At 37.3% G+C, this 12080-nt stretch overlaps 1 protein-coding gene across 1 annotated transcript; it reads left to right on the top strand.

The window, feature by feature from the left end:
* Window positions 1–272: 272 nt before the first annotated feature.
* LOC128547507 (uncharacterized) lies at window positions 273–11862 on the top strand. The gene is made up of 4 exons (XM_053520457.1): window positions 273–546; window positions 2419–2642; window positions 7064–7184; window positions 11777–11862. The coding sequence occupies exons 1-4, from the start codon at window positions 279–281 to the stop codon at window positions 11860–11862; spliced, it is 699 nt and encodes a 232-aa protein (XP_053376432.1). The 5' UTR covers window positions 273–278.
* The last annotated feature ends 218 nt before the right edge of the window (window positions 11863–12080 follow it).

The raw sequence follows: 12080 nt of genomic DNA, 5'->3' as shown, positions 1-12080 counted from the left end.
CAGATTAATACAGCTTAATGAATTGCATAATGCTACTGTGTTGAATAAAAAAAGCATTCTGTTTTAAATATTCTGTAAATAATTCTGGAATGAAAACCAATTAATTTTTAACAACAAGACTTAATGATAACTTAATTGCATCTTGACTTCTACAACTGTGCTGATTAATGGCATGTGTGTGCTGATGTATCTATATTTTGTCTACTAAATTGTTTTTGAAATATACATTCTGTATTACATAATATATACTTTGCAATTATCTCCCTTTTACAGCGGTGATGACAATGGTTATGAAAAACTCAGTTGACGGAAATGCAGACCCAAATTATGGGGCTACTTTGTTCAAGAAAAGCCGACACAGGGTACAAAATGCCATTGAAAAAATCAATCAAGATGCAAATGTTGGCCAGCAAACAGAACAGATGGCCAAACCAACAAATACAGATAAGGCCAATTCTAAATCATGTTTTGCTAAAGTAGCTAATAGTACCAAAAGTGCTAGAAAAAGGAGAGAGAAGAGGCTTCTGACCCACCTAGGCCTAAGAGGTTAGTAGATACCTTTTAAATACATGTAGTTAGCTAATTGTTTCAGATATAATTATAAGCTCAATACTGTGAATTCTGAAAGCAGATCTTGCCCATCCTGTTTGACATAATGCCCAAAGGGGCACTTGAGGTCTTTACTCACCATCAGTTTGACTTAAAGCCCAACAAAAAGTACAAAATGTGGAAGACAAGCTAACACATTGTATTGAAAGATTTATCATAGTTTTCTTTCCCTTTATGCTATAGCCTTCCATTGACATAGACGAAGACTGTTGCTGTGTCTTTTTATGCTCCAATTCAAAGAAGAGGGGTATATAGTTTTGCTCATTGTCAGACAGTCATTTGGTCAGTAGACCATTTGATTTCTGATAAGTAACCAGAAAATTCTTGGGCTCATAAAGGTCAAGCTTCATAGGTTGATTGCCTGTGGTAAGTGGATGACCCCTGTTGCTTAAAGGGTCAGAAAATCAAAGGTCAAGGTCACAGTGACCTTGAGACTGAAAACAGTTTCTTCTCAATAAAGTATGCTTTGCCCTACAGACATTGAACTTCATAGGATTATTGCCTGTGGTTAGTAGATGACCTCTTTTATTGTTGGAGTTAGTAGCTAAGGGCAAGGTCAAGGTCAAAATGACCTTGAGACTGAAAATAGTTTCTGCACAATAAAGGATGCTTTGGCTTACAGTCCCCAAACTTCATAGGATGATTGCCTGTAGTCAGTGGATGGCCCCTTTTTTTCATGGGTCAGTAGATCAAAGGTCAGAGTCACAATGTCCTCAAGACTGGAAATGGTTTTAGCTCAGTTAGTAAAGAACACCGGCTTACAGTTGTCAGATTTCATTGGGTGATTACCTATGGTTGGTAAATGGCCCCTTTTTGATTTGGGGGTCAAAGCTCAAGGTCACAGTGACCTGGAGACTAAACATGGTTTCTGCTCAGTAGCTTAAGAACTCTTCAAGCTTCATGATGATTGCCTTTGGTCAGCCGATGACCTCCATTGTTTTGTGGTCAGTAGGTCAAAGATTGAGGTCACAGTGACCTTGACACCGAAAAGGATTTCTGCAATAACTAAAGAATGCTTTGACCTACAGTCCACTAGCTTTATAGAATGATTGCCTGAGGTCAGTAGATGACCTCTGTTATATTGTAGGTCAGTAGATCAAAGGTCAAGGCCATGGTGATCTATGGACCGAACAGGGGAGAGGCCATCAAAGGGATATAGATGTTTTGCAAATAACTCTGATTATGTTGTAATATCAAACAAATATGTGATAAATGTAAATTGAAATTTCAGTAGTTGTCAGTGTATAAGTAGATGCAGTGTTTAATTTTATGCAGTAATAAGTATCTGCTTCATGGACAAAAATCGTAAAACCCCTAAGTTGAAGTACAAAATCCTTTATGCTCTGCATGTCGTCTAGAATCAGATAGATGATCAAAATTGCAATGTTTCTATTTTATTTTACACTTCAGACATAAAACTGAGTCATACACAATCCCAAATATGTATAAAATCTTAGAGATGTATGTTTAAGCTGGCAAACTAGTAAATAATTGTGTTATCCTCATGTGAGAAGTATGTGCTATTTGTCTCACTAATTGTGTTATCCCCAATGGAGCAAACACTACATGTTTTTTCACCCTCTGTAGTCTATATTATCCTTACTCTACCTTTCTCAAGTGTATAAAGATGATTCCTGTCAACAGTAACATGTGCTTGCCTAAGTTTGATATAGAAAACCCATAATATTTTATATTTTGTGAACATCTTTTCCTTAGTTTTCATTCAGTCTTTTTATTTTGTGGTAGCCAGCCTTTCTGTACTTTCAGTACTTTGATTTGTATTTGTTTAGCAAAACCATGTGTTTCCAGGTATAAATGAAGAAGAATGGAATACATATGCCGAGTCTCTGAAGATTGCAAAATACCTTGGTCCTTCTCAACTGTCTTCTCAAACAGTTAACGGAGGGAGGTTTAGATTCCAGTTTGACAAGAATGCCTTAGATTTGAAGAAAGGAGAATTTATAGTGGAGAAGGGTCCAAAATATCACCATTTGGCGTACCTTGCTACCTACCATTTAGACAGGGTTCTAGGTGTAAGTCTGTTACATTTACCATATCTGTACCTGTTGTACCTACTAACGTTCAGTCTGTGTAGTTTTTTCAGTGTGTATGATGTACATTTTAATTAGTTTCAATTTTTATTTTCAAAAAAACACAGATACATTAACTTTTAGTGAATTTTATGAGATAAATTGCAATTCTTACTACCATAAGGATTTTGCATGTTTATAAAATTGATTGACATTCCTTTCGTGATATCGCAATTAATTAACATGAGAAGAATTCCCAGTTTAAATACATGTAGTTTTAATCTAAATATGGACAATCCAGAGCAGGAGATTCCCTTTTTTCTGCTACCAGTAAACTGGTATAAGCATTTTTCCAGAAATCCTTTGATATTTTTTCACTGCGTCTTATACACGAGTGCGACCTATACTCGTACGATTACGGTACTAGAAAAAAACAAGGAAAAACTTTAAATTTGTTTTGCAGTTTTAGAGCATATGAATTAATACATGCAATATTTTGTCAATCTGGTTTATCTTTAGCTCAACTATACGAAGTATGGAGAGCTGTCCTACTCGACCCGGCGTCGGCGTCCTTCCGCGTCCGTACTTTGGTTAAAGTTTTGATGCACTTTCTCTTTATCTCTGAAATTACTTGATGGATTTGTTTAAAACTTAAATTAGTTATTCCTCATCAACACCCACATCAAATGGAACAAGGGCCATAACTCTTGCACCAATATTTCATGAATTATCCCCCCTTTTTACTTAGAATTTCAGGTTAAAAGTTTTGGTGCACTTTCACTCAATCTCAGTTAATACTAAATGAATTTGATTCAAATTTAAAATAGTTGTTCCACATCATATGACACAAGGTCTATAACTCTGGAACCAGTTTTCCATGAATTATGCCCCCTTTTTACTTAGAATTTCAGGTTAAAGTTTTCGTGCACTTTCACTCTATCTCTGTTATTTCTAAATGGATTTTATTCAAACTTAAAATAGTTGTTCCACATCATCCCTCACATCATATGACACAAGGGCCATAACTCTTGCACCAATATTTCATGAATTATCCCCCTTCTTACTTAGAATTTCATGTTAAAGTTTTGGTGCAGTTTCACTCTCTCAATTATTACTAAATGGATTTGATTCAAACATAAAATATTGTTCCACCTTATCACCCACATCGTATGACACAAGATCCCCCTTTTACTTAGAATTTAAGGTTGATTTTGATGCATTTTCGCTATATCTCTGTTATTACAGAGAGGATTTCATTCAAACTTAAAATAGTTGTTTTGCATCATCATTCACATCTTATAACACTAGGACCATAACTCTAGCACCAGTATTTCATGAATTATCTCCCCTTTTTACTTAGGTTTTGTTGCACTTTCCTCTATCTCGGTTATTTAATACTAAATGGATTTGATTCAAACTTAAAGTAGTTGTTACACATCATATGATGCAAGGTGCATCACCCTTGCACCAATATTTCATGAATTATGCCCCCTTTTTGCTTAGAATTATACTTACTTAATTATGTCTCCCACCACACAGTGGTGTGAGAGACATATTGATTTACTCCTGTCTATGTGTCTGTCTGTCACAAAGCTTGTCCGCACTCTAAGTTGAACATTTCTCATCCGATCTTCGCCAAACTTGAACAAAATGTGTTTGACCATAAGACCTCGTCCAAGTTCGATAACTAGCCAAATCGGCAAAGACACCCTTGAACATAATAACCAACAACTACCGGTGCAGCATTGTAAACCGGTTACTCCACTCCACTACCACCGATACAGCATTGTAGACCAGTTACCACTACCGACACAGCATTGTAGACCTGTTACTCCAACATGAGAATACCAATAGGCCACAAACAGTATACAAAGACTGACTTACTATTCAGATGATTAGGCAGTTGTGGGAGACATGAGTTTTTAGCTCACATGTCACTTTGTGACAAGGTGAGCTTTTGTGATCACGCAGCGTCCGTCCGTCCGAGCTCACATTTGCATACTTAGGTGGCTATAGGAACAAAAGGTAACTGTACTTTTTCTTTGATGTCATTCATTCCGTAAGGCTTTTATATGGCTATTTTTCTCTTAGGTGGTTAAAAGAACAATAGAGAGAACAAAAGAGTAGCCACATAAGTATCCATATGTAGGAACCTCCGTGCGTCCGTCCGTCTGTGCGTAAACTTTTGCTTGTGACCACTCTAGAGGTCACATTTTTCATGGGATCTTTATGAAAGTTGGTTTGAATGTTCATCTTGATGATATCTAGGTCAAGTTCGAAACTGGGTCACGTGCGGTCAAAAACTAGGTCAGTAGGTCTAAAAATAGAAAAACCTTGTGACCTCTCTAGAGGCCATACTTTTCAATGGATCTTCATGAAAGTTGGTCAGAATGTTCACCTTGATGATATCTAGGTAGGTTCGAAACTGGGTCATGTGCCATCAAAAACTAGGTCAGTAGGTCAAATAATAAAAAAACCTTGTGACCTCTCTAGAGGCCATCTTTTTCATGGGATCTGTATGAAAGTTGGTCTGAATGTTCATCTTGATGATATCTAGGTCAAGTTCGAAACTGAGTCACGTGCTGTCCAAAACTAGGTCAGTAGGTCTAAAAATAGAAAAACCTTGTGACCTCTCTAGAGGCCATACTTTTCAATGGATCTTCATGAAAATTGGTGAGAATGTTCACCTTGATGATATCTAGGTCAAGTTCGAAACTGGGTCATGTGCCTTCAAAAACTAGGTCAGTAGGTCAAATAATAAAAAAACCTTGTGACCTCTCTAGAGGCCATATTTTTCATGGGATCTGTATGAAAGTTGGTCTGAATGTTCATCTTGATGATATCTAGTTAAATTTCGAAACTGGGTTAACTGCAATCAAAAACTAGGTCAGTAGGTCTAAAAATAGAAAAACCTTGTGACCTCTCTAGAAGCCATACTTGTGAATGGACCTTCATGAAAATTGGCCAGAATGTTCACCTTGATGATATCTAGGTCAGGTTTAAAACTGGGTCATATGCCGACAATAACTAGGTCTGTAGGTCAAATAATAGAAAAACCTTGTGACCTCTCTAGAGGCCATATTTTTCATGGGATCTGTATGAAAGTTGGTCTGAATGTTCATCTTGATGATATCTAGGTCAAGTTCGAAACTGGGTCAACTGTGGTCAAAAACTAGGTCAGTAGGTCTAAAAATAGAAAAACCTTGTGACCTCTCTAGAGGCCATAATTTTGAATGGATCTTCATGAATATTAGTCAGAATGTTCATCTTGATGATATCTAGGTCAAATATAAAACTGGATCAACTGCGTTCAAAAACTAGGTCTGTAGGTCTAAAAATAGAAAAACCTTGTGACCTCTCTAGAGGCCATACTTTTGAATGGATCTTCATGAAAATTAATCAGAATGTTCATCTTAATGATATCTAGGTCAGGTTTAAAACTGGGTCACATGCCAACAATAACTAGGTCTGTAGGTCAAATAATAGAAAAACCTTGTGACCTCTCTAGAGGCCATATTTTTCATGGGATCTGTATGAAAGTTGGTCTGAATGTTCATCTTGATGATATCTAGGTCAAGTTCGAAACTGGGTCAACTATGGTCAAAAACTTGTGACCTCTCTAAGAGGCCATAATTTTGAATGGATCTTCATGAAAATTAGTCAGAATGTTCATCTTGATGATATCTAGGTCAAGTATAAAACTGGGTCAGCTGCGTCAGAAACTAGGTCAGTAGGTCTAAAAATAGAAAAACCTTGTGACCTCTCTAGAGGCCATACTTTTGAATGGATCTTCATGAAAATTGGTCAGAATGTTCACCTTAATGATATCTAGTTAGATTTGAAACTGGGTCACGTGCCATCAATAACTAGGTCAGTAGGTCAAATAATAAAAAACCTTGTGACCTCTCTAGAGGCCATATTTTTCAATGGATCTTCATGAAAATTGGTCAGAATTTTTATCTTGATGATATCTAGGTCAGGTTCAAAGCTGGGTCACATGAGCTCAAAAACTAGGTCACTATGTCAAATAATAGAAAAAAATGATGTCATACTCAGTTCAAAACTGGGTCATGTGGGGACAGGTGAGCGATTCAGGACCATCATGGTCCTCTTGTTCTCAAAAGCACCTCTAGTGTTTTGATGACTTTATCTTTATTTCTCTTATTACGTAATTCTTTTGACACAAACATAAGCTATTGTCCAATACCTTCATCCACATTGGAGTTATTAAACACTCCAGTGACTGCTCCAATTTCCTCAGATATGCCCATTTAAATTTTCTTTATCCAGCATCGAAATAGTCGAGCGCGCTGTCTCCTGTGACAGCTCTTGTTAGAACATGTAATATTCAGAAGTAAATGAAATGAAAATTACAAGATAGGAATGTAATTTAAGGTTATTTTATTTATAACTTTTTTCTGCAGCTTTACCACATACCACCAACTGTGTCACGGACATTGCAAGTCTCTGAACTGAAGAGTGTACAGGGTGACAAGTTCCCATTACAAAAATATTTGAACATCACTGGCGAAAGTGGCCTCCGAGGTTTGTGCTTTAAATTTAATTAACCTTTAGCCTGCTAGTGGCAAGTGATTCTGCCTTTGAGACCAGTGCAGACCAAGATCAGTCTGTGCAGGCTGCACTGTTCGCTATTCAGTCAGTAAATTTTCAGTGAACACCCTTTGAATAATAAATGGTATTGCCCAAATTGTATGATGGACCAGTCAGTTGTAGAAATTTAGCTGGCTAAAGGTTAAGATGATGTCCCACTGTATTGCTTTATTTGTTAGTTTTGTCTTCATTCTCTATATTTTACTGTTCAAATGTTCTTATGCCCCCAAAGGGAGGCATATAGTTTTTGAACCGTCTGTCAGTCTGTCCGCAATTTTCGTGTCTGGTCCATATCTTTGTCATCGATGGATGGATTTTCAAATAACTTGGCATGAATGTGTACCACAGTAAGACGACATGTCGCGCACAAGACCCAGGTCCGTAGCTCAAAGGTCAAGGTCACACTTAGACGTTAAAGGTCATTTTTCATGATAGTGCATTCGTGTCCGGTCCATATCTTTGTCATCGATGGATGGATTTTCAAATAACTTGGCATGAATGTGTACCACAGTAAGACGACGTGTTGCGCGTAAGACCCAGGTCAGTAGCTCAAAGGTCAAGGTCACACTTAGACGTTAAAGGTCATATTTCATGATAGTGCATTGATAGGCATGTCCGGTCCATATCTTTGTCATTCATGCATGGATTTTAAAATTATTGGGCATGAATGTGTACCACAGTAAGACGACGTGTCGCGTGCAAGACTAGGTCCGTAGGTCAAAGGTCCTAAACTCTGACATTGGCCATAACTATTCATTCAAAGTGCCATCGGGGGCATGTGTCATCCTATGGAGACAGCTCTTGTTTGTTTATATTTATGTACACATCCACACACTACAGTAAGGCTTCAATGTTAGCGGGCTGTATCCTTAAAATGTGTGTGTCCTACTAGATCTTTTGTCTCGCACTTATTTATGAGTTATGTAGTGGGTAAAGAGACTGGAACAAGTGACTTTAACCGAGAAATAAATATTAAGATACAAGATGACATAGCCTTTATTTCATATTACTCGAAATAAAATAAGAACATGTACCATTCTATGTCTTTTATTTTCCTCATTGTTATACTGTTAAATATTTTAAGATCATATAACACATTATGACGAACAAATGACTTGAAGTTCTTGATTTCTAAATTAATATATTCTACATCTGCTAAGGTAAATGCATCAACAGATCTGAGAAAACATTGAAAAGTTAAGTTGGCATGTTTTTGGCCGCTCTATCTTCAAGCGAGAGGAGACCAGGCGCAAGCATGAGACAACACGCGATGCGATGACCCCTAAAAACCGCAGACGGCACCCAGCACACGGACCACACCCGAATGTATGACAGTAGACCTCAGCTAACCACGGCTCCGCACCAAAACGATGCCACGAAGCAAGTCAAGGGCTACCGCCAAACACTCAGTGCTAGAAAGCTGTTTAATATATGTCTGTGCTAAAAACAAGAACGACAATATTGGCATTATTGTCCACGAAAACGGCACGCGTTAAATATTTATGAGACAGCCCAATGCTTCAGCCAGTAAAACTAAAAAACGGACTTACTGGGCCTACCACACAAAACACCAACTGATGCACTCCAGACACTTCACCTTGCAAGACGCAACGCAACATACCAGCTTTATAGTGAAGCATTACAGACAACGGACAGACAACGGAATGCAACCAGGGCCTCACCAGTACTATTGTGATGCATTACAGACACTTCATATCGCAAGAAACAACGCAACATAGGCATCACCAACACTACAGTGAAGCACTACGGACAACGGAATGCAACCTGAGCTCACCAGTACCATAGTGATGCATTACAGACACTTCTTTTCGCAAAACAATCTAGGCATCGCCAGTGATGCACCACAGACGAAGTGTTTTCACTTAGCAAAAACGCAACACAACATATGCTTCACTAATACTGTAGTTATTCACTACAGAAGCTTCACTACGCAAAAGGCAAAGCAACCTAGGCATCACCAGAGCCTATAGTGGTACACTACAACCACTTTACAAGCAAGCAACGCAACGCAATGCAATCTAGGATTCGCCAGTACTATAAGGACGAAATCCTAGTGACCCGAAGCAACTTCAGGTCAAACAACCTTAAATAGCAAAGTGCATCTTTTGCAATGAACAACCTTTGGTGTACTGTTTAAGACAACAATGTCTTTGTGATAGGCCCCGATAAAGGCATACATAGTTTCACAAAGCTGAGCGGACCATGTCCATAACTGAAAGACGACAACGCTAATTACACTGAACTGTTCCGAATAAAATTCACCACACCAAACGCATAGATATATCTCTAGTTCAGCGTCTACCGTATAAATCACCACAAAACAATGAAAAAACACCCAACCGGTTATTGTTTAGCAATCTAATTAACTCGGTATCTCGCCTGATCCCCTATTCAACATTATTTGAGCGACAATCCTAACATTTAAGGTATACACTGTAATTACAGATTCATAAAAGTTACTTAACAGAAATAACTGTCAGTGAGCCTTATCATATATAAATAAGCTAAGATATAAATGAAAATAACTAAGCTAATGTAATACACAAGTTCATGTAATTTCTTTTCCTATATATTCTTTTTAAAGAGAATATCTTAAACATTAATTCAATTTCCGATATCCTAAAAAAAAAAAAAAAAAAAAAAAAAAAGCACACAGTTCCAGTTAAAACATTCCAACGAATGCTGTTATTTATGAACACAATACACCTGAATTCCATAAATCGGGAACGATCCAAAAGTTCATTTCCAGGAAGTATCTACGGTACTTTGAAGTTCCTTCGACTTGGCTTCTATAACAGAACATTCATTCGTAACTTCTTTGAGTATGATTATAATTGGGATATCGGAGACTTCACAGTGTTGCACTACCAGCTCACTGACAGCTTCAGTAAATGCCATATAAGAAATCTGTACCCTGAAAGTATAATACAAAAAGCAGCAAATCTGATACAAATTTCTCCTGAATGTCAGGTCTTAACCAAAAACTAAGGTAACCATAAAAATTACTACATTAGCAACTATAGGGGTGTGGCGGGAGGGTAAGTTTATCTTTACCGAACGACGTGTAGAAGAACAGTGAGAAATCTGTCAGTCAGTTTATAATAACGGTCTATTCGCCCTTTCAGATGCAATGTGAGAAATCTGCACGGGCTTTTTGCTTTTATATTGAACAACTGGCTGTGTTCTCGGCTCGCTGAACATGCACATCAGTACTGTATTGATAAAACGAGAACCAGTTCAACTGAATGATAAAGGCCGATTAATCCCGATTCCTTAGCAACTAACAAACTTATTTCTCAAGAAATAAATGAAATTATTTTAAAGAAATAATTTATATTAATTTCAGTACTACTGTCATGATGCACACACATTTTATCATTATTATCCATATGCAGAATATCTCGTATAAAAGTTAAAGATTCGAGCACTTTGTTATCAGTAGTGACCAAGGATTCAGTTGTAACTTGGAAATTTTGCTTAAGAGATGTTGCTATAATTATGAAGTTATTGTCTTTATTTTTACACAGACATGATTTCATTGTTCATTCTTTTAAGTAGATGCTTTAAACTTACTTTTATTTGTACTTTCTTTGGGGCCTCCGTGGCCGAGTGGTTAAGGTCGCTGACTTCAAATCACTTGCCCCTCATCGATGTGGGTTCGAGCCTCACTCGGGGCGTTGAATTCTTCATGTGAGGAAGCCATCAAGCTGGCTTACGGAAGGTCGGTGGTTCTATCCAGGTGCCCGCTCATGATGAAATAATGCACGGAGGGGTACCTGGGGTCTTCCTCCACCATTAAAGCTGGAAAGTCGCCATATGACCTATCATGTGTCGGTGCGATGTTAAATCCAAAAAAAAAAAAAAAAAAAAAAAATGTACTTTCTTTGTACTGTCTGAGCCATTAAAAATTACTGTAATACTATGGAAAAATGATGCTAAACCCAAAACGGACAGACAGAATTGTACTGTTCAAAGTTGTTTGAAGACTTTTGGCTGTAAATGATTCTTAAGTAGTTCCTTACTTAGTTTTAATGCAAGAAACATCTGTATAATCTGAGATATGAAGGCTTTTAAAGTCCCTTAATGCTTGTAATTTTATGTAAAAAACAGATAAAGCAGCTGTCCAATTACAGAGTATGTATAATGACATGGTTAGCAACCACCGCTTTAAATATTACATATAATCTTGTGCCCGCTCGTGATGAAATAATACACGGAGGGGCCCCTGGGGTCTTCCTCCACCATCAAAGCTGAAAAGTCGCCATATGACCTATAATTGTGTCGGTGTGACATAAAACCCAACAAAATGAAATAAGTAAATATAATACGAGTTAATAAAGGGAGGTTATCAAAAATTACTTCCTAATATTAACCAGATATACAATATTTGACAAATATGAGAAAATGTGCCAGCCTCATTGCAAACAAAGTCTTTATGAGCCTTTAAAAGATATGAGCATCTAACACACTGTTTCCGAGTGTTCATCTTTATTTTTCTATTGAAGGAGTTGTAACGGCACCAATGCCTCCAGTGATGAAGACAAATGAGCTAACATTGAAGCCTTACTGTAGTGTGTGGATGTGTACATAAATACATACAAAAAACATTTGAACAGTAAAATATAGAGAATGAAGACAAAACTAACAAATAAAGCAATACAGTGGGACATCACCTTAACCTTTAGCCAGCTAAATTTCTACAACTGACTAGTCCATCATACAATTTGGGCAATACCATTTGTTATTCAAAAGGGTGTTCACTGAAAATTTACTGACTGAATAGCGAAAAGCGCAGTCTATGATCAGCCT

The sequence above is a fragment of the Mercenaria mercenaria genome, chromosome 12, assembly GCF_021730395.1.
Source record: "Mercenaria mercenaria strain notata chromosome 12, MADL_Memer_1, whole genome shotgun sequence".
Lineage (NCBI taxonomy): Eukaryota > Metazoa > Mollusca > Bivalvia > Venerida > Veneridae > Mercenaria > Mercenaria mercenaria.
Note: the sequence above shows the minus strand (reverse complement) of the source record. Positions and strands in the feature narration are given on the sequence as shown.